Source organism: Asterias amurensis, chromosome 7 (assembly GCF_032118995.1).
Source record: "Asterias amurensis chromosome 7, ASM3211899v1".
NCBI classification, from domain to species: Eukaryota; Metazoa; Echinodermata; class Asteroidea; order Forcipulatida; family Asteriidae; genus Asterias; species Asterias amurensis.
Genome location: NC_092654.1, coordinates 467,736 through 491,421, shown reverse-complemented (window position 1 = coordinate 491,421; position 23,686 = coordinate 467,736). Strand labels below are relative to the sequence as shown.

At 37.3% G+C, this 23,686-nt stretch overlaps 1 protein-coding gene across 2 annotated transcripts in view; it reads right to left on the bottom strand.

Moving 5' to 3' along the window:
* The window catches only part of LOC139939927 (retinoic acid receptor alpha-like), a 53,258-nt gene extending 37,146 nt beyond the window's left edge, over positions 1–16,112 (bottom strand). The window contains exon 1 of one of the 2 annotated variants that reach the window (XM_071936089.1): positions 15,397–16,112. In XM_071936089.1, coding sequence (XP_071792190.1) covers positions 15,397–15,421 — 25 coding nt within the window. In that variant the 5' untranslated portion in view covers positions 15,422–16,112. The remainder of the gene's footprint in view (positions 1–15,396) is intronic. The other variant, XM_071936090.1, reaches the window with a different exon arrangement.
* Positions 16,113–23,686: the final 7,574 nt, after the last annotated feature.

Genomic DNA, 23,686 nt, shown 5'->3' with positions numbered 1-23,686 from the left:
CAAATCATACTTTCGTTTTCCCTTTTTCATTCAGTTAGGGCCTACATGACCATTTAGGTAGAAATGACTTAACAAAGAAATCATCTAGAAAAGGTTTAAAATGAGCCCAACATGGCAGTCATATTAGTAAAGTCTTCTTTATTACATTAATGAGTCATCACAGAGAGTCTTTTTCATGTCCATCGAGCAGCTTGCGCCCAGGTTTCAGACACAACCACAATAAAGGCAAATTGCAACTTTAATAAGGTACAATACACGTAGTTGGTCCATGAAAGGTACAGACTAACCATGGCACAACATACAACCACTCAGGACACAATACACGGCATAAAGCCTAACAGTAGGGAAGAGGATATGTCACAATAAAAAAACAACAGGGCATAAAAATGGGGCCAAACCGCAAACACTACAAACAAAACCATCGCTATGTACACCGGATCTATACCTGTCCACAATAACTGCCACAATGCATTTACCATAACAAATACAACATGTATTCCCGTTCATGTTCAATTCTGAATATGAGTGTATTGTGATACATTGAATCCTTTTATTATTTTAAAGGTTGTGTAATTGTTGTTATAACTACCAATTTTGCGCCCCGGCTACCCATTTTGTCATCACATCAACACATTTTATCGTCACATCTACTCATTTATCCTCAACATCTACCCATTTTATCCTCACATCTACCCATTTTATCTTCTCATCTACCGATTTTGTCCACAAATCTACCCATTATTTCCTCACACAATCCCATTTTCCAGACATCACCCATTTGCTCATAGATTCGAATGAGAGTAAAACCAAGACGATGGATGGTACCATAATGAAGGTCCATATTTAACAGAACCGAGTCAGACTCAGCAGCGCTGGCCAATTCAGTGATGCAACCCTTCAATATATGCAATGTACACTTATGAATGTAGGCCTACTACACACATTTTTCTTTTCGTATGGTACACTCCTTTTGCAAATCATTTGCCTGGCGGTGATCTCACAAACGATAACAGCTGCACGTTTGCGAAACTAACCGGGGGATCCCTTCCCATTCATGCCAAACACGGTTGACGTGGAAACCCTGTGTCTGCCTTGGCCCAACCGCAAGAATGCAAAATGCTTCTCTCATTGGGCGGATATATTCTAATAGCGTCTTGTGGTTTGGCTTGTGTGTCTTGTGTAGTGTCATAACCTTTTACTCGCTTTTAATTCTAACCACAATTTTCTCTTGTTAAAAATAAAATAAATAATTTTTGCTGTGGCATAAATTCTTTAAGATTTTGTCTTCTGTTTAACCGCAGCTAATTGCCATGTCTGGCACCCTATGGATCCAATCTATCCTTGAAGGCTACATGAATCATGTTTAAAGGAACACTTCTATAAAGAACCAGTCTCTTACTAAATGCATACCGTCTACTGGATTCCACTTTTTGATTTTGATTTTTAAACACAAGTTCATAACACAAATTTGAACAACAAAATAAAAATATTGATGAACCCAGCATGGCTTGGACAATTGATTTAGAAAGGATGTTGTTTGTAAGTTTTGTTTAAATTGTATAAATTTGAAGAAGAATATTTTGCCAGTTTTGTTAACATGTAAATGTTTAATAATATAAATGTGTACATACAAAAAAATAGATTCATTGTTCCTAGTTAATCCTCACCAATAAATGATGTTGCTGTTGTTTGACGACCATTACCTAATCCTAGTCAATATTTGCTCTAAATTGAAACTGGACAGTTGGTCTCCAATGTCCTTAATGTACCAGTAAATTTATAGAACCTTGTATTGTATTTGTACAAGGATTAACGCCAAGGTATTTTCTCATGACTTATCGCCATTTCCAGGAACTTTTATCTTCTAATCCTTCAACAATAAGATGGAAACAATAATTTTTTATGCTAATTTGATACAAAGTAGAAGAGGAAATAGTCAAGTGAACACAATTTTCAAGGATTTTTGTTTAGATTTCTTTGTTCTCTAATTATTGTACTAAGCCTATAGATTTTTGTTCAGCAGAACGGCTAAAATGTTGCAATAAAAGGACCTTTATTAAGGTATTACACAACATGAATGTCAGGACATTTGATAAAAATTCAAGAGATTCTAAACGTTAGATTTCTAAAATTGTGCAAGAAAATTCTAAGAGGCTTCAATGAAAGTGCAGTGCCAACATCATATCTTGATCTTATAAATCTTGATAATAAAGCCTGACATTTGTCTTTATCTAAAAGGTGATTTATTTCTTAATGAATGCCGGATGTCCATAGGAAATTGGCAGAGGATCCAAGCCTCATCACATGACTTAGTACATTCTCAGCGTTTCAATACTCCTGGTTTAGTTTACACTACAATAAAACCAGGACATGTATTGATGTACACAAAAACCCAACCACAAGTAATGAGCACCTAGTGTAACTCATCTACAACTACAACCAGACTCGTTGAGTATCACTGACTTAGATTCCACTGCACAAATACAAACCTTCTCCGCCATTCAATGATTGTGGCTAAACATAGCCCCCATGTCCTTGAGGTTGGCTCTGCTGGCTAGGGCAAACAGGGTCATTCTGTGGTTTAGCCAGAGTGACCCCATAATAAGGTCACACTGTCTATCAACTGCAAGATTTGGTATTAGACAATGGCACATTCCATTGCTCCAGTGAGGGGTGAGGTTATTCAGATGGAGGTGGGGGAGTTTATCAGCGTTGTGCCGTAAATTCCTTCCAGAATCCAGGCTCGGCTCTAAGGTTTGACTACAATAAACAGGTGTAAAAGGGTTTTCTAACCCAATTCACCAGACCAGTCGCTCCATAAATCTGTCTAGCGCCATTTTGGGAGATTCCCAGTGAATTTTACTGTGCAGAGAATATCACCTTATCTCACAGATGCAATATTAGATTAACCCCGAAATGGCAGAGCAAGAACAGACAGTTGCTGTAGAGTGTAGGGGCCTACATGACATCAATGTATGGAGCACCCGAACAACTTCTTGCAAGACAATTATGGAACTTTTCAATGCCTGATTTGCTTGTTTGCTTGTTTGTTTGTTTCTTTGTTTGTTTCTTTGTTTTTGTTTATTAGCAGCTTGTAGTGGCCCTTTGTACAGCTACATGTACATGTAGTCTTTGATACAAGGAGCTTTATCAATGTGAATCAAACTTGTGACTTGTGTAGACTGTGTGATACATTTAACATTGTGTTCCATAAAGGCTGCGATTGCGATTCTCACACCTGTTCAAACAGCATACATATAAATGTTTGAATGCACACAACTATTTCATACGCACAATTTATTGGAAAGATCCAACTGTACCCAGATTTCAGACAATGTATCAAGTTTCACTAACATATGCATGCAAACATTTCCAGGTATGATGTTTACTCGCATGTACAAACTATTTGGCGCGCCGATGAAGCGATGATTGCGTAAGTGATGGAATGTTTTAGCCAAAAGGGACATCATTAGTGCGGAGTGCTTTGAAAGCCATAAACTAAGCTGACTTGTACATTTAGGCCCTACATGTATTTCGTTCCTGGTCTTTGCTCGCCCAAATACATCCTCACCAGTAAACAGATGGCTTCATGGTAGGTTTAGAAAAGAAAACCGGAAAGAAAAATAAACATTGACTCATTCAGACAGGAGACTGGTTGGTGTGGTATAACTGAATATGACCCCCTCGTCGACCCTAAAAACTTGGCTCACAAAGGAAGATTTCTTTGTTTCTTTCTAGCCATTCATGAGACTCAAACATGCAGGGCAAACATTGTAAATGCTGGACTCTGACCACCACAACCTTGTTATTGTCATTTCAGTTGGCTTTCCATCAAAAATATTTGGATTGGGTTCTTGCGGATGTTTAGAAAGACCGATTCCCAGATCGGTTGCAACATTGTATAGAGTTACAAGATGACTACAATGCGTCTGGTTAAATATAGTGAAATCATTTAGGCATTATTATTGTTTAAAAGTGGGGATTTTGAAACGCTGCACAATTTTTGTGTGTGTAGAGATTCTGAATTTTGATTTCATATGTTTTGGCTCGTTAGGCAATTGAAAGAAAAACAGAGAATTTTTGCAATTTTCTGCATTAATAAACAACAAGACATGACAAGGTTTCAAGTTCCAATTCTAACATCTCACAAGTTACTTTAGAGTTTTCCCTCCATCTTCATACATCCTTAAAGATGTACCCAAGACTTTGGCTTCCCAGCATCTCTTCCCAAATGGCTTCCAAAAGAATCCTGCCTTCCTTTTTGTCTCAGCCAATCTCAGTGAAACAAGAGAATCGTTGTGTGTAGCTGGTTGTGACATTGTCAATGTAACTCTGTAATGCTAAACCTGCATCCCTCCTTGACCTAGTGGGAAACCCAACACCAACGAGCTTCATGTAGTCATGGCTTCCACTCACAGCAACATAGTTTGTAGCGAGGGGGTGGGGGAGGGGCCTTATTAAATATGGAGGCTTCTTCTTATGGATTAAAAAAAAGTGGAGTCGCTGTCTCCGCAGGTCACTATTATTTGAGTGTTCTCTTTCTTACAAACGTAAAATGTTGAAGACATGTGTTTTGTTACATGGTGACAGCACTCTGTCCCAAGTGTCCATTCTATCATCTCCTTTAAGAAGAGATCCAAAAAAAACAGAACGATGAGAATGACACACTTAGGGTACAGAAACATTAACCATTCAAGCTGTGGGAACAGAAACAATTCTTAATTTTTCTTAGTGGAATTTTTGTATTCGTATCAAGTTGATCTAACTCAAACTAACAACTAAAACATTGTTAGAAAAACACATCAAGCCTACTGATGTAGCACTCATAAATCAACAATCCATAACACATTCTTGTCTGCAACATTCAATCGTTCTATTTATGACTTTTGTGACCAAAAAATCTTGGGAAATTTCTTGGAAGTATTTTTGTCTCTTCTTCCACTTGGGTCTAATATTTGGCATATTATAATGTTGACACATATGATGGTATGAGGGCACACACGTACCAGGTTAAAAGGTTAAGGATAATATATACAATTGTTTAACTCCTACATTGCCTCGAATGTTATCCACAGTTTTTGATTTGTAGCTGTGCACCACACACTCCCACCTATCTGTACGTGTTCAGTAGCTTAATGTGAAGTTTCCAAAAGATAAACATTTTAAAGAGATTTCAGACAATGGTTTAGAAAAACTGCTCATAAAAAAGGTCACAAAAAACTGAACGATGGACTTATAATAACAACACATTCTTTTTTTGATTGTGCTGCTGAGATACCAAACAAAAGAAAAGATGATGATTCTGAATGGCTTCTGACTGGCACCCGAAACAAGGTATTGACAAAAATAAGAATAAGAAGACTACCACCATAGGGCTAGATAGCTCAGTTGGAAGAGCACTGCCACGTTAACCTGGAGGCTGTTGGTTTAAATCCCGCTCAAGTAAATTTGTCTTTGTTGAACCCCCAAATCAACATTTCTTTTTTGCAAAAATATAAGGAGTGTGGGAGTGTCCCATTGCACTCATCCAACTTAATGATGGTCTGCAAATGTTTTTAAAATAATTTCTGTTTTGTGTTGATTGATATAAATGTCTATAACACGCCTAAAATGTTTGATGTAAAGAGAGAGAGAGAGATACATTTGTACAAAATGTGCCGACATACATAGAGGCTGTGAGTCTAGACTTAACAAGGATTAAAATACCCACATCGCTGCTGGCTCCATTTCAATGATTTTAAGTATCCGGCCAGAAACTCGCAACTGAACAAGTCTGTCTAGCGTTTTTTGAAGAAAAAAAAGGTTAAAACATATTATTTATCTTGAATGCCTCTGAGTGGCCGATATGAGCGCTGTATAAAAAGCCACTATTATACCTAGTTATATATTTGTTACTGTGTACTCTAGTTACTTCTGCATTTGAACTGCAACTGTTTTCTATGAATCATCAGAAATTCAAACAAGTCTTTGGTTTGAATATGACATTAAGCATTGTTTACACCTGCCTCCCAATGAAGCGAAATTTCTTTTTAAAAGGTTTCCTAAAAGCAAACTTCTCCATAAAGGCTATCAAAATCTTGCTTCTCACAGTGAGGTTTGTTTCCACTTGTTTTGTCCGAGAGCAAGTCAAAATAAGATCTGTTATCCATTGGATTTCATCCACAAATTAAAGCCCTGCAGACAAATCTGTGAATATGTGTCTTTGGCTTCATCGTAAAAAATGTAAGCTTGTTTCAAATAATATCAACTTGGTCAGCTACTGCACAAATGAAGATTTGTTAATACTAGATGTTGGGAGTCAAAACATGTTTGGAGGTGTTAGATTACAAGACCTTTCTGCAAGACAGATATGGCGCTCATATTATAAACATCTTCAAATGTGTTTTGGTCTACTTTTAAGGGTTGAAACATTATTGGTAAACAAAAACTGAACCAAGTTTGGGGTTCTAAGTGAGCAGAGATCATCTCAATGTACACACAGATAGCTTTATGAAAAGTTGCAATTAGTGCTCAATATTTACACTGGACCACAGGCCTAAGTCCTGTTATTATCGGGCAGGTAAACTTATTCACTGGACAAGTCTGGTGCACTGGTGGGTTTATAAATGATGTCAAATTGATCATAGTACATTGTGTAAAAACTTTATTTTTGAATTACTGATGATCAAGTGTTGACTTTATTCCTTGATAAATATCTTCCAATGTTGTTGAGAATCAAAGTATACATTTGTGTGTGCGCACAATGCACTATAAATACAAGTCAGATTCAATCATCAAGAAGAAAACAAAAATTTGTTCTTAAAAGGAATCTCAGTATTCCACAAAGTATTAGCAAACAGGCAAGTCACAACAAGTGCATGTCGGGCTACATGTCGCCCCAAACGTAGTCCCAATTAAAAATGTAAATCTGCAGCATTCCAAGTTAAGCATGGACTCTAACTGGAATTTCGGGGCACGTTCTGATCTTGAATGCAATTAACGCTAAGCAAGGCAATATGTATAATACATGTCCTTGCTAATTTGGCACGGCTTGTGAACAACGAGTATGTGTACACAATTTATAAATGAACTTTATCCGATTGGCTGGGTCAAATCAGTTTCTAGGTCAACTGTCTTGCCACTTTTTTTCCCCCTCGTTCTTCCTTTTCCTCGATCTATTTCAAATAACTGCATGAAAAGTTCAACGGAAAGGCTCTGCTGCAAACTTTTCATTTTGTTTTAAAACTGGCCAGTCATTGTCAACCACCATAAATAACCAGATGTTAGCCTGTTTGGTTTGGCATTGTAGTATCCAGTCCTACTTATACACGTGTGCAAATGCATAAATGCACATGTTGTACATACCTAATGTGCCAAGGCATAAAATGTAGATTTTCAACGAAGGAACCATATTGGACATTTTGCCACAAAGAAAGCTGGAATGTGCTAAAACATTGCAAAATATTGCACTGTTGGACACCTGACAGTGTTTCCATTTGTATTCCCATGCATTATGAACCAACCTTACTTTGAATTTAACTCTAATGTAAGAAGAAGAAAAAAAAGAGAAAAAAACTTATAAAAACTTGACACTAATAAATAAACCAATAATGTCCTCTATTTAAAATTCAATCAAACAAACATCTCTCTTCACTCTTGTTGTCTAACTCCTCTTACAACAAAATTAATTCTCATTTAAAAATGTATTTACCAGACTTTTAAATTTACATCCTCTATTTTGAATTGAATTTCCTTTCCGTTCCCTTTAACAAGAAAAACAGTAAGATCCCTAGAAGCTTTGCATGCCATGAGTGGCATTTTGTTTTCTCTCTCGCGTTGAGTTCAACAGACCGTATTTGAGGAAACAGACATGTGGTGAACAGGGTACAATTATCTGCAACAGATCTTAGGGGATTTCACTAGAGAATTAAGCCAATCAGACGCCTCACCTGAACACCAAATGTCAATTTATCATTCACGTGACTAAGTTCGCTGAATTAATGATGAAGCATAAGGACTCTGACCCTATTAGCACGCACTTTTTTTACGCAGTTTTATTTTGGTTCTCACGATAATGGTTCGCTGGTGTTTTTTGATGTCTTGAAAATGTAAATGAGTGGGACAAGCTCCGATTGAAATGAAGTCTGAACAATTATTTTAATGGTGGTTGCTGTAAATAACTAGGCTAACGATTCTTAAAGGCATACAAGGGGGAAATTTTATCCTGCCCTTTCAAGAATGAAATTCCTGGCTTATTTGAGTATACCAAGCTCTGGTTGACCTCACACCTAAGGCCTCCATAGACCATGGATAGACAGACTCTGATGGATTTTAAATCACAGCGTTTAGAGTCAAAGCAGTCTACTCAATGAAGCTTGCTTTAATTCTCATCAGAATCAAATCATCTTCAATGATTTTACCCAGTTCAAAGAAAAAGCGAACTATTTCATGTTCAGATATTTTCTCACATGACTCAAGTTTCTCCCACAAAGTCAGCCCAACCCAACTAGAAAATCCATATACCGAAAAACTACTAAGCCTTTCGGAAAATATCCCATGAAGTCAGACACGTCTGATTGGTCTGTTTTATCGAACGACAGGCCCCGCCAAACTAAACACATTGTCTCTGGGTGGATGACCTGTGCTACATGCTAGCAAAAAAAATATTACAAAATTGCCTCAATGTGCGCTGGCAAAAAGCGCCAGAGAAAAAATGTGCAATAATAACAACGAACTTGATAACCCCAAATAGGGAACCTGATCAAATGATGAATGGGCTCTGGCAGTTGGAGTTGTTTGCTTTAAAGCGGGGGATTTACGTCTGGCAAGAGAGATTGGTGAGCCGTAAGAAACTTGCCCAGTTTAACCAATCCAATATCCAATTGTTACTTTGTTAACGCACATTTTTTGCATGCATGACTGAATTGCCTAAACCTTTTGCTCCAGGTTTAACGTGACATGAGTTAATACATCAGTTTTTTATTATGATATCAGGGATGAAACTTGAAAAAATGTCAACAGAGAATAATATCAATAATTTTAGTTCTCTTCAAATGCTATTTTTCGCCACTTGTGGCATTATTTAAAGCCATTATACACTTTCGGTAAACAGTATTGTCCAAGTCCCACACTTCGTGTATCACAACTTATATATAAAATAACAATCCTGTGGAAATTTAGGCTCAATCGGACGTCGGAGTCGGGAGAAAATAACGGGAAAACCCACTCCTGTTTTCGCGCGTTTCGCCGTGTCATGACATGTGTTTATAACAAATCCGTAACTCTCGTTAACAAGAATTTATATTGTTTTACATGCACTAATTTCATGGACTAATACTTCAAGAGAAGTCTTTCACTATTACCTTCTGTAAACCCTGTAAATTATTTGTAAATCTGTGAACTTTTTTTTTTTTTCTGTACCGAAAGGGTCCAATGGCTTTAAGATATATAACTATTTCTCTGGAGGATTGGTACCGGTATGAACTTTAATATCAGTAAGCTTTCAGACTGTTTATTGTAATATTAGTAAGCTCTTGTACTTTAAGCTCAAATAAAGTAAAATAATAAAAAAATAAACAAACAACTTGATCAATGTTTTATTTGACTCAAAAACCCTTAGCAGTCTCATCATTTTTTTTTTTTTGTACATTTACTAACTATAATAATCTAGAACATTCCACCAGCCTGTGAAGACTAGAAGTGAAGACTAGTGCTGTACACGGCGTGATGTGAATTGCACTTTGCACTGTACATGAATTGTACATGCACAATGCTCATGCACATGATTATGATTTACATAATAATGTCATAGCAAAATGGTTTACCAACTGAAAAATGCATAAAAACCTCAAAAGAAAAACAACACAGCATGTTTACTCTTTACGTTCAATTAATTACAGAAAACCAATATTTGATTTTCCTCGAGCTTGCCATTTTTTGGGGGACAGATTTAACAGATTTGGCATGGAGTCCTGTTTACAAAAAGCACCAACAAGAGTTTCCGTTTCGTGAAATCGTGGCTTTGAATTCAACGAGTAAACACCAGATGCTCAAGGACGTAACAATTGAATGCTTCAGGAATCGCAAATATTGAATCTAGAATTACTAGTCCGAACCATCAATGAGAATAATGGGTAATATTGATCATTCAGACATGAGAGGTTCCATACTAGTCCGGTCTTCAAACTACCAAACGATTCAATTTAGAAAAATTCCTTTCTGTTCTTTAACGGAAAAAGGTGAAATGTCAAGAATAATCTAATAATGAGTCATTAGGTGAACTTATTGTGTTTAATTTGTTGATTTGTTTACTTCCACTCTTTTTTTTTTTATGAGAAAAATTTAATATTAAATATGTTTAAGCTGTTTTGAAGAAAACAAAAGGGAAAATATCTGAGGCTTTCTCACTGGTATCTTAACAAAACAATGCATCATTAAAATTTGAGAATAACAAAATCCGAAAGGCTGCTATGAAGAAATAGTTTCTATAGAGCTACCCGCATTGGCAATGAGATGCTTATGCAAACACCAGTGCATAGTTCCTTCAAAGTTCACCACGACATTCTGAATGTAAACTAAGAATTAGGATAAATAATTATCCCATCGTGGGACCCACTCCTCTACTCCATCAACACAATTCATGTTAATCCCCTCATCTATAATACATGCACGACACATTCAACACTGCGACCGGCTTCAAGATCGGAGCACCATGCCAACGCTTACAACCCACACTGATGTCACCAGAAGGTCACGTTTTAATTATAGAAGAGAAAAGCTTTTGACGTCAATTATTCCTTGCTCAAGAAGGTCATGTGACCTCAATACACCCTGAGGAAGGTCGGCAGGAAGTTTAGCCTCATTTTGTAGATGCTAGCCTGGGCGATGCTGGTGATTAGGCCTGGGGCAGGTGTGGAGTATGCTAAGGGATGAAACCAGGCTAAGAGATCTAGGGGGGGGGGGGGGGGGGTTGTAGAGAGACCAGATGAAGGACTAGTACATACTGATGAAGAAATATCATCAGGCCAGGTCCTTTGGGTCAGGATGCAGACTTGCCAAAGAGCCGTAGGGTAAGGACATGAAAAATGTGCCACAATCTTACTATATTTCTGAATTAGGAAGGGGGGGGGGCTCAGATAAATTAATAACAATACGTCAGCTGACCCCTTCCTGAACTGTTGGTTTTCAAGAACAAGATCACTTTCAAAAGCTTTCATTTGTTACAAGCAAGGCCACTCTATCTTAAGCTATGGCTACTTTAACCCTCAAACGTCACTCACGAGATAATGACTTGATAGCTTTTAAGCTGCCATCAAAAGTAATGTAACAAAATCAATGATGGGTGGGAAATATCGCAAAAAACACATGTATGTTGGTTTGTCATGTTTTTCCAACTAACACTTCAATGAGTTTTCTTTGTTCTCCAATTGACTTTGCAATGTCCCCAATGTCATAAAGTCCTCACTCTGTCATCATTTTCAGATCACTTATGTTGAAGTCCTTTGTTCCAATGGGAAAAAACAAACAAACAAACAAAAACAAACAAACAAACAAACAAAAAACACCAAAATCAATCTTCATGCTGATGGCTTTGCACACAGAGTCTTCAAACATTTTAGCCGTATTTCAACTGTGAATGGATCTTGTATCTTTCACTCCTATATCCTATGCACATAAACACAAACAATAACTCCGGTCACTTTGACTTGCAAGGAGAAAAAAACACATTCAAATTACACAAACTCCTTTACAAAGTTTGTAAAAAGTTAATAAGTTCAAAAAGTTAACGAAATAATCATAAAATAAGCAACACACCATCTTTGATCAATTACTCCTAGACACGATCTCCGTGCACAAATCACACAAAATGTTCACATCAGAACTTGCCAATTACCGTAGCATATAAATTTTCCCAAGGACAAGTACACCATAAGTCCTCACTAATTAACATAACTTTTCCACTTCTTTTACAAGTCAAACCAGATGTATTTCAGTATGGAGTTTTTTTTTTGCGAGAGAAATTCTGAAGGATAGAGCTTAATTTGAAGAAGTGGCGCAGGGTGAGGAAGTTCAAGAGTGAAAGAGTGAGAGTCAGTCGTACAAGGGTGTTTGATGTTAATACCACATGGTACATCATCATCATTAACCCAGACACAGTGATTCATACATTAACCCAAGGCCTCTCTTCTTCTTCTTAATCAAAACATTTCCAAATATTAAAGGTGTGTTATGCCATCATTTTATTACATTTTAACAAAATATGATGACAAGTAATAAGCAAGGTTTCCAGAGACACCATGTCCACTTTCTTTTGTGAGGTGGTGGCTCTGACAAGAGCCGGTTTCTGCTACTGTATGGAAGCTTTTAGACTGACACCATCCATGGATCATTCAACACATTGCAATGCATTGCAGAGCAAAGACAAAGTTCGCTTTTTTTTTTTTTAGAGTCAAGAGCAAATAAGTTAAAGACAAATACATTTAAACCAAACCATTAAACCTAAAAAAAAACTCAATCGTACAATTAATTATAAACTTTAAAGGGAAGAAAAGTCATATTCCAATTTCTTTTCTTTATGTATTATGGCAGATATTTTACTGGTTTACTAATGGTTTTAACTTAAATCTTGGGACCTTTTATATGTCCGGTATGTGGATAAACTCAAATTTTTCTATGACCAAAATGGGTAAATTTGTCTCTGTTGTCTACCTTGTCCTGTCGTTTTTGTTTGAGGAAAAGTAACTGTTACATGTGTGCCAGCAGGTGAGGCTATTTTGGAATACCAAAACAAACCAGCTCCATTACTTGATTTTTTGTACACATCACAATACAATCAAATGAGTGGACAAGTTTTCACAAGTCTCGTTTCTTTGCGCATCTTTTTGATCCCGTCGGAATGCATCAAAATTGTTACCAAAAGGTGTATAACCAACACCCGTTAAAGGCGACATGTCCGACAAAATAGGTCATGCTGAGACTAACTCACATGAATATGTAGGATGAAAAATTCATCCAACATTTCAGAGTTAATGAACCGAGATGAGCTTTTGAGTCTGAGTGAATTGCAATTTCTTTTTAAAGAGTTTTCTTTCACGTGCACTGTTTGTGAATGGCAAACGACGCTAAGAGCTTCTCGCCTCAATTGTGGCTTTCGGAAGCTGTTTAAAATTTGGTGTTTTTCTTTCAATTGAGGGACTCTTTGAGTTTCCTCTTTTTTTCTTCTTTTTGTGTGTGGGCGGGTGGGGAGAGAGTGAAGGGTTTTGGGATGGTACATAGATGTGGAACATGGTGCATTTCCTAGACATTATTGGAGTGAGGCAATAGAGCTGAACTAATGTATCTCACAGTGTTGGTTGATGGTAGATTCATTCATTGAACTACCACTCATTGGAGTTGACTAAACCGCAAGGTTTTGTTGTTTAAAGGGAGAGTGTAACACCAGCACCAATTGGATTTCATATATAACTATTTACCGTTGAGTATTTGAAAGTTACTTTGAAAGTAAAGATGGTTTTGGCTGCTTGCTTTGGTTAAAGGTTAGCAGTTCACATCACAAGCTGTTCAAACAAGTTCATAAACACCAAAATGTACCGAATCAATAGTTTGTCTGGGTCTAAATGGTTATTTGGGTAAATGTGTAGGCCTAACCCATTTCTGAAGCAGTCGGTTGTGAGTAACCTTCTGGAAATATAATAAAGATTGTCCACTAAAAGCCTTAACTTCAATGTATTTTCACATCATTTAGGCAACAATTTTAGTCTCGCTCTTTTCACCTTGAACTGTTTTTATAATAAAGCCCCTTATCCTTCTCATTTTTTTTAGCAAGCTATCCTTTGGGATTTTAAATCATTAGAGAACTAAATGTAAGATATGAAGTATGACAGTAAAAAAAATTAAAGACAAATGTTTACAGAAAAAACTGAAGAAACAAATATTTCTGTGACTGATTGCAATCTCTGAGTCAGACTATTATTAGCAAACTAAACATAAGACCGAGCTCATGACGTCAAACCGCTCCAGTCTTTCCTTTTTTTTGATTGCCAGGTTTTTAAATATATTTTGTTTAGCTGTCACTAAAACAAACACTCTGAGGAGTGAGGAGTTTCATCATGGTTTGCTTTGCAGCAACGGGAAACATACAGAGCTAGAAGAGAGCGGGAGGGGGGGGGGGGGAAACAAAAGTTCCAAAGGGCAATATGATCATAATCTAGGAGTGTTCTGATGAATGATTAACAACGAGCCTAGGAAATACAGCTGAGTTAGTACTCTACAGAGATACATTTGGGACTGGAACTATCCGCCTTTAAAATAGCTCAGTGAATAACGATCCACAATCGGCGCCTACGATACTTTATGCCATGCCAATGAACTTCTCTCTATTTATTATAATTAGGTATTAACCATGACCAACATAACAGATTATTATTTCCAACCTGTCTATTAGGGACAATAGCATTGTAACCTTACCTAAAAAGGAGTAACCTTTCCTAAAAAGGCTATTTTCAAACAGCCAGGAAAAAGAAACGAGCAAACAATAAAAAACACATTTTGAACGACAACAATAAGTTTAGTTTGTTGCCCTGAAGGGATCATAACTTAGCCTCAAACTACAGAATACATTTTTTGTCAACAACTGATTTCCTCCAATCACTTTGTTATGTTGTCCAAAACCTACCTAAAGATTTTGAGTTTTTTTGTCAAATGAAAATGGTCCTAAGAATAAATGTTTTGGTTGTCATTCTTTTTTTCCCAATATCTTGTTAAGTTCGAAGACATTGGAATACAATTCTCTACAGATACAGATTTCCAGAAAAACCAACATAAATTGGAATGTGGCGTTCCCTTGCCATGTGACACTGTGTAGCAAATATGACTACCCATTGTCTGTTGGGATGTAGAGGCCTAGTTTGTACTAACACATGGAAGCACTTCATGCTGTGAGTCTGTGACCACAATGGTATGATTTAGTGTCTTAGGTATGACTTACATTACATGAAAATCCGATCATAAGTCCTTCCACATGGAAGCTATTTTCAAGAATGACTCTTTCAATATTTGAGTCTCAATTAGAATGCAGTTGGTACCAACAGAAATTTTTAGGCTAGTTTTGATAAATAAAGTTTATAAGGACCATTTTTTCTCTCATCCCATGTTTGATTATTTAACTTTTATGTTGATTCTCTAAAGGTAGAAAGAATTGTTAGACTTTAATACTATTTCATGAGTAGTGACTTGAGAGGTTTCAAACCTGTTTGGATAAATCGATTAGAATAGTATAGAATAAACTTTAAAAATGAAGGGATTTTTATTGTATGTATTTCTCTGGACAGTGCTCCTTAAAATTAATACTAGAGGTAGATCAAACAAGTAACTTGATAACTACAATAATATTTGTGATTTGAAAGAGATAAAACTTACGGGCTGATGGCATCTTAAGAGGCATCTGTTACGAGTACAATCAACAAAACACCACAAGGCAAATTAGGGAAGACAGGAATGAACGTTCACAAGCTGATCACCAGACAGTGTGTCCACAGACCGACCGAACCGACACGGGGAAGTCAACCAAGAAAAATCTCAAGACAAATCCAAAAGTTGACTAGTATAACACTCCTCTTGAATCAGAACATTTCCTTAATCCTGAGTTTAAAGACGAAGAGTTCCTGAACAATCCGTTGATAGAGTCGCGCAGACAAGGTACACACGTATATATCCAACTCCAGCGAAGGTTCAGGGTAGCATGTAGTAGCACGGTCTGTGCCTAGTGCTTGTGATTAAGTTCATCAACATCGAGCAGTGCAATGGGCTATTGTTTCGTGGCAGGTCATGGAGGTTAAACTAACTCTGATTTCAACGGTGGGAAGAGAACGGCTTGCTGGGGTGGCAACAAAATGGTGCCCACCACGTGAACAAATTACTGGTGTTACTGCTTGGTTACAGGAGGGTTTCACAACTCAAACCACACCATCAACAGGGGGAAAAAAGCACAAAAAATAAACCCCAATGCTGTCTCTCGGACCGACCCTAGACTAAACTGCACTGCCACACTGTCTATGTACATGTGACAAGCTTTGAACCATCCAAGAGCTGGTCTGGACTGGCGAGAAACGTGCACTGAGTGGCGCTATACACCTTTCCAAAGGTTCAGTTGAGGGGTTGTATTGTTGACTGGCTGATGGTTGGTGTGCCCATGGTCTGCGCACACACACTACACATGACCTTTACTCTCTTGTCATAACACGCACAGCTGGGCCATGTTGGCATTTCAAGGCCGTTTAAGTCCAAGGCCCCCTAGGCCAGTAGGAAACTAACTTCTTTTTTTGCACATTAGAGACTACAGAGGGGCTGATATTGTGCGTAAACCGCCCACTCTAATAATAAGTAATGTAACTTAGTCCTCTGTTACTTGACACCATTCATAGTCACAGGTTACAAAGAAAAAGTAAATTTCTTTTTAAGAAGAACCGGGTAGGTGGGTGATCAACGTGAGGCAAACAAACCTATGCAGCATTATCGAATTACAGGCTGTTGTTAAAGCAAACTATTAAGAAACAAACCTGTATACTGTGCGTAAGTAGGAAATGCACACTTAAAATAGAACAGCGTCCGGATAAGCAAAGTTTCTCTGGAGAGGTGCCTTGTGGATATTCCGCAGTGAACTTGTTTTTCTATGCAAAACAATCTTAGATTGTCAACAAGGAACTTCAAACTTACTTCAAAACATCCTAAAGAATCCAAAGTGCCTGAACTTCATCTACATGAACCTCGTCCTGTGCTGCAAAACAACAATATCCTCTCCAAGTACACAATACTAAACTGTTGATTGATTTCTTAATTTGTTTCCTAGCAAAAAGTTTGCTGATTTATTTTTACTCATGTGTTGGGTTATTTACTCAATTATTTTATAAAGTAAAATAACATTGTAAACCCACACACATTTTCAGTATTGAGCATTCACTAAAACTTAAAAGTGACCCTGTTTGGTTGAGAAGTCTACAGTACCCTACAGCACACTACAGTCTAAGACATTCCCTTGTGGTGGTTTGTGGTCTCCCGAACTCAGCAGCCTCCATCACAGAGGTTTGTGGAAGTTTGTGATTTCCAAAACTCTACAGTCTATGGTATCTGTGGTTTGGCAAACTCATGGCAGTTAAATCTTCCCTGCTGGAGCCTCTGGTATTGTATCTGTAGTGTGGCTCTTTGTGGTTTCCCAAACTCTACAGTCTGGAACAGAGAGGCTCTATTGGTTTCTCCTCTCCTACCTCAGCCAGTGACTTTCCCTCACCATGCCTCTATTGGGAGTGTGGTTTGCGTGGTTTGCCAGTCTGATCATTGGGGTTACAGAGGCTTGTGGTTTCCCAAACTCTGCAGTCTGCAACATTCTCTGACAGTGACTCTACAGTGTCAGTATCTTTGTGGTTTCCCAAACTCCAGAGACCCTCTTTAGACTTGTGGTTGCTCTCCCAATGCAGCCTATAACTTTCCCTCCCTCACAAAGCCACCATTTAGACGTGTTGTTTTTCCAGTCTGCTCGTTAGGGTTACAGAGCCTTAGTGGTTTCCCAAACTCTTCAGTCTGGAGCAGACTTGTGGTTGCTCTCCCAATGCAGCCTGTAACTTTCCCTCACAAAGCCTTCATTTGAAGTGTTGTGTTTGATGTCTGCTTGTTGGGGTTACAGAGCCTTTGTGGTTTCCTAAACTCCACAGTCTGGAGCAGACTTGTGGTTGCTCTCCAAATGCAGCCTATAACTTTCCCTCAAAGTCTTCATTTGAGTTTGTGGTTTTGCAGTCTGCAGTCTCACTTGTGAAACATCCTCAGTGTCAATTGCGGTTTACATTTACAGTTTGCAATGGTGAAGTCTCTAACATTCACCGACGGAGCCTTGATATGGATTTCTACTCTGAAACATCCCCAATGGATTTGAAGTTTACAGGTTCAGTTGGCAAGATTCTACTTGGGCATTGTCTAGCAACTCATTCTCAATCTCAATAATAGAATTCCGTTCAATACAGTCAAGGAATCCATTCTTCCGAGTTTGCTCTTTTCGTAGTCTTCTTTATTTTTTAATTTCTGTGAATAGGCACTGTATTACTCTAAAATAACATCCAGGTGGTCTATCCTTTCTGGTTAGTCTGATAGTTCATGGAGGCAACTAATATAATTATATTCAGCATTCAATTCTTCACTCGTTGACGCTCATGGGCATGACCTCACAACATTATCCCTTGCCACAAATGCCTCCTTCCCTATGTTATTATCTTGGTCTCCTTAAGAAAAAGTCAGTACAAACTTGCGCTTCCTTCATCCAAGTTTTAAGGAGTGATTCTACAATTTCAGTACCATAAATCATTTTGTGAAATTATCAATATTGATGGATTGTGGCAGGCAGACATATATATACAAATTTAATGTACACAATTGTAATTCAAGAAAACAGAGTGGGAAAGTTTGATTGTTTTTCTGTCATCCATAAATTAAACTGGGAAATGTCTCTCTGAGTAATTCTAGCCACCAACACACCAAGGAGCCATTTGATTGATTATGACCTTTTGATGGAACAACACATTGTACTTTGCATCCCCATCAAAAGGTCATGTACTCTTGCATCATTCTACCATCACTGATGATAACATGTATGTATGACACCGAGTCGCATGGCACTTCAATGGTAACGCTGTTTCTGCTGATTTGATGGGACAGGGATGGGAATTGACGAAAAATGAAAACTCCTGAAAAAAAATGTGTTTAGCCCGGATATCAGGCCTGGAATTTCATGTTTGAAAGGGCAAAGGGCATTTCATTTGGCAATAAGGCACTTCCATTGTGAAACTTTTGATTTTGATGGGTCACTAAGGCCAAAACCAGGGGCAACAGAATCATACCAGGCCTGGGGATGTCCCCTTATTCCAAACCTTGCACCATCTTATCCCATACAGTAATTGTGAATAGTAAAAAATAAATTACGTTCAACAACTTTGGTAAATTTTCGTTCAAATTCTGCGTGGTCATTTGCAGAGTACACGATGGTCGATGATAGGTCAAACAATCGTAGTAACGTAGTATGAATCAGGTGTTTCTTGGTAAATAATGTACACATACATTGTACATGTAACATTCTGATGAACACAGCTGAAAGCAAGTTTGACATTTTGACTTGTAGAATTTCACGCCATTGAACTAGAAGTATTTAGTAACACCCTGTTCACATTAACACGCAAGGGTAACCACGCTGAGGAAGGGTGCTTTACTAGTAAGCAGCTGTCGTTTATCTTAATCAACTACTTTCAGTTAAGAGTTTGACTGAAGAAAGTAAACGTGTGTACTTGTTGTTCTACACGTCAATGTCTTCAACGTTTTGTTTAATTCCATAAGTCATAAATGAGGGGCGTTTTTGTTTGCAGCACCAGTATAGTCAGGGCCCAAAAACCATAGAGATAAATATTGCTTACTAAGTTTCTACTAAGCACAATTAAGCAGGATACCATCCACATGTAAATGTGACATGCCATAATTTTTGCTAGTAACATCTAAGCCGCATTTAGGTTTTCTAAGCTACTTTAGATGCAAAAAATCAAGCAATAGAGAATGGATAGGAAAGAATTTTGGAGTCTTGAAAGGAAGTTTTTTCCCCTGAAACAAAAGAGGCTTACCAGCAGCTTTTGAAGATGATTGTCTCAAACAGGCAGAAGTGAAAAATGAGGACTTATCTGAAAAATTGAGAGAGAAAAAATGCCTTTGTTTAATATATTTTACTTATATTGCATGCATATCAAAATCAAAACTTAAGAAATCAAAACCAACAAAGACATTGTGATCAGAAAATAACTGACACAACACACAACTTCTTGCATTAGTATATCTACAGAGATGGGGCAAAATTTCTAGACAAAACATATAATTACTAAAAAAAAACAAAAAAAAAACAGAGGCCACTGCATCTAAAACAAAGAAAGAGAGAGTGGACAACCAATCTATTTCCACCATACGGTGGAAACTGGAAAAACTAATCAAATCACTTTACCTTTTCCCTAATGACCCCCCTCAGACCTCACAGGGGGAAAATAATCCAACAGACACCAAAACATATCAGATATTAAAAGAACATTAATCATAAACCGTACGACAACTGTGAAAAATAAACACAGATGTTCACTACATTAATGTTTAAGTACACGTACCTCACACGGAGAAACTAATGGGAAAGACATATATTAATATACTGTCTAGTAGAGAAATGGAGTAATGTACACTGTATGGTTACTATGGCCTGTAGTATAATCACACGTTGGAATAATAGATGGTTAACTCTAGCTACAACAATTCTCACCTGACCTCATCAGGTGCTGCTAGATGAGTTCATTAAAGCTCTGACAATTCATCTTCCTCTTTTGTTTCTCAATCAACAAAAACAAGAAGTGTTTTTCACTTTTAGCGAAATCTTCTGTACGTGTACTGTTTTAGTATACACTGTATACGTGTGCGCAGCTCTGTTTGTCTCATATTTTACTTGTGTATGAATTTATGGCGATGGTGACATCAGCACTGTTATGTAATCACAGGCTCATTTGCATGAAATGCAGACAACGTGCGTACGTGATAACAAGAGTAGGCTTTTAAGGTCAAAGGAAGAAAATGGAGGGTTGCTAGCAATGACTTTGAAGGTAGACATGCTGGTCAGTTAATTGCTTGGTCAGAATCAGTGTTTGAAAATAATGTGGCATATTTATATTTAGTAAAGGGCCAAAATTACTTTGATGAAATTTACTATCAACTTCAAATTTTAAATTTCAAACTTTCTCCTTTAAAATTAAGCAAATAATATATGTACATTATTCGGTATTGTAAAAATAGTTCTGACACAGCAAAATTTTAAAATCTCGTAGTTTCCTAAATATTTTCTTGAAGCTTGAGGCCATGTAAGGCTACTAATATATAGGATCTGGCCCAAAAATAATTTTAGAAAATAGAAATAGCGAATTGCAAACTGCTTGCAACCTAGTGTAACCTTTGGTATAAATGTAGGCATAGTAATGGCCTCATGTTTTGACCCCATAGTCTTTCTCAACCCTTGAGGAAAACTCTGGAAAGGTCAAAATATTTGTTTTCTAGAAATAAATTATAAAAGCAATCAGAATTTTTGGATGTGGGTGTAATTTGTTAGTACAAAATGTCACATCCGTAGTCCAATATGATCGTCCAGTAGAACCCATACTTGTTACAACCAATCTACTGTATGACATAGAAACTGAATACATGTACTTATTGTTCAGTGTACTACATTAAAACCAACAAGTTTTTATTTCCTGGTAATATGTAAATTAATGTTTAAAATAAATCACTAAGCATTAATATTGTATCATAACAAAGCATTGATGTTGCTGGTGTGTCAACATTGTATGTCAAATGAAAACAAATGCGGAGGTAGAAAAATCAATAATTCTCCATTTTAATTGCCAGCATAAACAGGTGTTAACATTGTATGACATTCATGCATGTAATATCAGAAGAAACCCAAACATCCAAGCTAATGGAGCTAGCATAAAGGTAATTTTGTTTTGGGCTAACAATATTTTAGTAACAGGCCTTAATAAGGGAAATGCAGGCTTCAAAACAATCCATGACACTCACAGCAATTGCCGTGGTGCCCTGTGTCTTTGCTGTGGTGCCCTTCTCAAAGTTTCAATACAAATTTATATTTTCCTCATAGAAGTGCCCCTTACCGGAAATTGGCTTGCCCCTTCAACAGCGAAGTTCGAGGCCTGGGAATGGGGGTCATACTGTACCCCTTTTCTGTCAAAAGGAGGTTAAAAACAAGTGTAATTTTTGAAGTGTTTTCTAATGATTGGTTAAGTGTCAGGACAGGTGTGCAGAATCAGCCCAGGGAGTCACAAGACAAACTAGAGGAGGTCTTATCTTTACAGCTCAGCCTGGACCTGTCCACACCCCCTGCGGCTCATTATGGAAACACAAACACTACCAAGTACAGGGTGTCCTGTCTGACCTTAATAATAACAAATTCTGCTGACAACAACAAAAACAAGAGGTGATAAGATGAATGTTGAAAAGAGAAGCAACTGAAGTAGTAAGCAAACACTCAACAACATGACATGAAGAAGGGTGCCAAGAAACGTCAAAGGGAAGAAAAGTGTGAACTGGAAAAGGACTTCTCAGCAGGGTACGGACGTGGAAATTAAAGACTGTATGGCAATTCCTGAGACAATGGCGTGAACAAAAACCCCAATCATCCCAAGAAAACAACAACTCAAAATAAGATCAATGGAATGTTTTTAATCCAAGTGTTTAAATGTCTTATTGTCTGTTCTATCAGGTCAATTCAAATAATTGATAGGGTTTTGAGGTTTCCTGTTATAAAATTCTTCCATTTGGTCTTTATTAAAAGTCTTGCACCACCTTAAGACAAGGTTAAAAACATGTACACAATATCTTATGTTTTTAATTATACCACTTTTATGTTAACACGTACTTGTTGGTACTCTAGGGACGTTTCTTTATTTTAGGGAACTGCTTGTTTGTTTGCTCACCGTCTGTGAACCTGTAGTAGGTCCCTATCATTAAAATATTTACACAAGGGAAAAACAATGTAAACTATGCAAAACAAGATTAAAAGACATCAAGAATGATTAATGGAAATAATAAATGTTTTACTATCAACAACAACTCATCATCAGATCAAGACTAAGGTCATTAGTGATGTTTGTATGGATTGCATATTTGTTGGAGGTCCCAGTGTCTTTATTGATCGAGAGTGGCCTCTAAAAATGTTTGGCAAAAATAAATATGAGGTGAGTTTGCGGTAACACCATATGAAAGTCTCTTTTGAGCAGTGTTGGTTCTGAAAAGAACTGGTGGTTGATAACCCAACATTTCGATCGGAATGCTCCAAATCGCCTTCAAAAAATAAACATGAATTTTTGAACTCCTCTGTGGCTTTATATTTGTTTTGTTTTTCTACAAATTTGTTCATTTTTATACATGGCCTTTTCTCATCAATGGGTAAAATTTTCATAAACGCCAATGATTACAGCCCTGAGCTGCCAAACTTACAAATGACTACAGACTAGATAATAACTTGTATCCAACACTGATAAGACCTACCTCCATGATGAGACATTCATGGGGGGGATGGTTATTTGAATTTTTTTGGAGGACTCTTGGTGGTGGGTGGTTGAGGGAGGGGGAGGGATGGTCAAAATGAAGCTGCTCTTTGTAGCCTCCATTATTTCCCCACATCATCTCTAAAATGTCAAGTTTTCCTGACATTCAGAAATGCATCCGTCTCAATCTTTGCTCTTTTTCCTTTTCATGTTTTTCTGCGGCAAACCGCATAAGTTGTGGGCGATAACCCGGCCGGCTTCCTACACAGGGACCTTCATGAAACTGCGGGAATCATTCATTGTTGTCAGCCAAACAATAATTGCTAGTGGGCGCTACATACATTACAAGTTTAATTTAATGAAAAATCCAAGAAAACTGCAATGTTTTCATGACATTTTAATAGAATATCAGTCCACCAAATTAAAAATACATTTGGGATGTTTCCTAAAATTTAATCAAAATTTTTGTTCCTGTTCTAGTTTTAACAAATGTCGAAACCATATAACAATTACTTCAAAAAACCAATTTGTCTGGAAACATTTAAGGATGTGTCAGTCAAATTTGTAAACGTTCTGAGAAAGCATAACAAATT